Source organism: Penaeus monodon, chromosome 34 (genome assembly GCF_015228065.2).
Source record: "Penaeus monodon isolate SGIC_2016 chromosome 34, NSTDA_Pmon_1, whole genome shotgun sequence".
NCBI classification, from domain to species: domain Eukaryota; kingdom Metazoa; phylum Arthropoda; class Malacostraca; order Decapoda; family Penaeidae; genus Penaeus; species Penaeus monodon.
The window spans coordinates 9552298-9552900 of NC_051419.1; the positions used below are offsets into that span (position 1 = coordinate 9552298).

General features: G+C 44.8%; 1 protein-coding gene across 1 annotated transcript in view; it reads left to right on the top strand.

Annotated features, from left to right (window-relative positions):
* Window positions 1-603, top strand: part of LOC119594912 (protein O-linked-mannose beta-1,2-N-acetylglucosaminyltransferase 1-like) — a 19154-nt gene that overhangs the window by 13762 nt on the left and 4789 nt on the right. The window contains exon 8 of the mRNA XM_037943984.1: window positions 3-263. Coding sequence (XP_037799912.1) covers window positions 3-263 — 261 coding nt within the window. The remainder of the gene's footprint in view (window positions 1-2; window positions 264-603) is intronic.

The following is a 603-nucleotide window of genomic DNA, read 5'->3' on the forward strand; positions in this document are numbered from 1 at the left end:
AGACTCGTCCGAAACCTCTTCACTGTCCAAGGTGCGTCCGAAACCGGCGTAGTCGTGGTCGTCGACGGTGTCCACGCAGAGACCCTGGCCTTAGGGGCGGTCTTGGGCGTGGAGGTCGTCGTCCACACGCCCGTAGGCACGCACAACGAACGCACGAACGCCAACGTACGCTTCGCTCTCTACACCGTCTTCACGCAGTTCCCGGATGTCGATAAGGCGATTCTTCTCGAGGACGATTTGCTGTTGGCGCCCGACGTGCTGAGGTGGGGCGGGGCTCATTTCCATATTGTGACATGTTGCTAAATCATACGAATTAAAGATAAAGATAGACAATAGAATGGATAATTTGAAAGCTTCGGATTTTGAGAGATAGATAAGTTGACCGAATAGATTAATAAGTAAATAGGTAACTGGATATTTTACGTTAACGGGGTATTTTGTTAAAAGAAACAGATTAATTAGTAGATCACTAGGTCACTGATGCGAAAATAGATTGCTGAATAGGTACTTATTTTCTGTATCTAATTCGAGGAAATAGCTAGATTGATTATTAAATAAATAGGCAAATTGGAGATTTAATTTGCTGGGCACTTTACTCTGAAA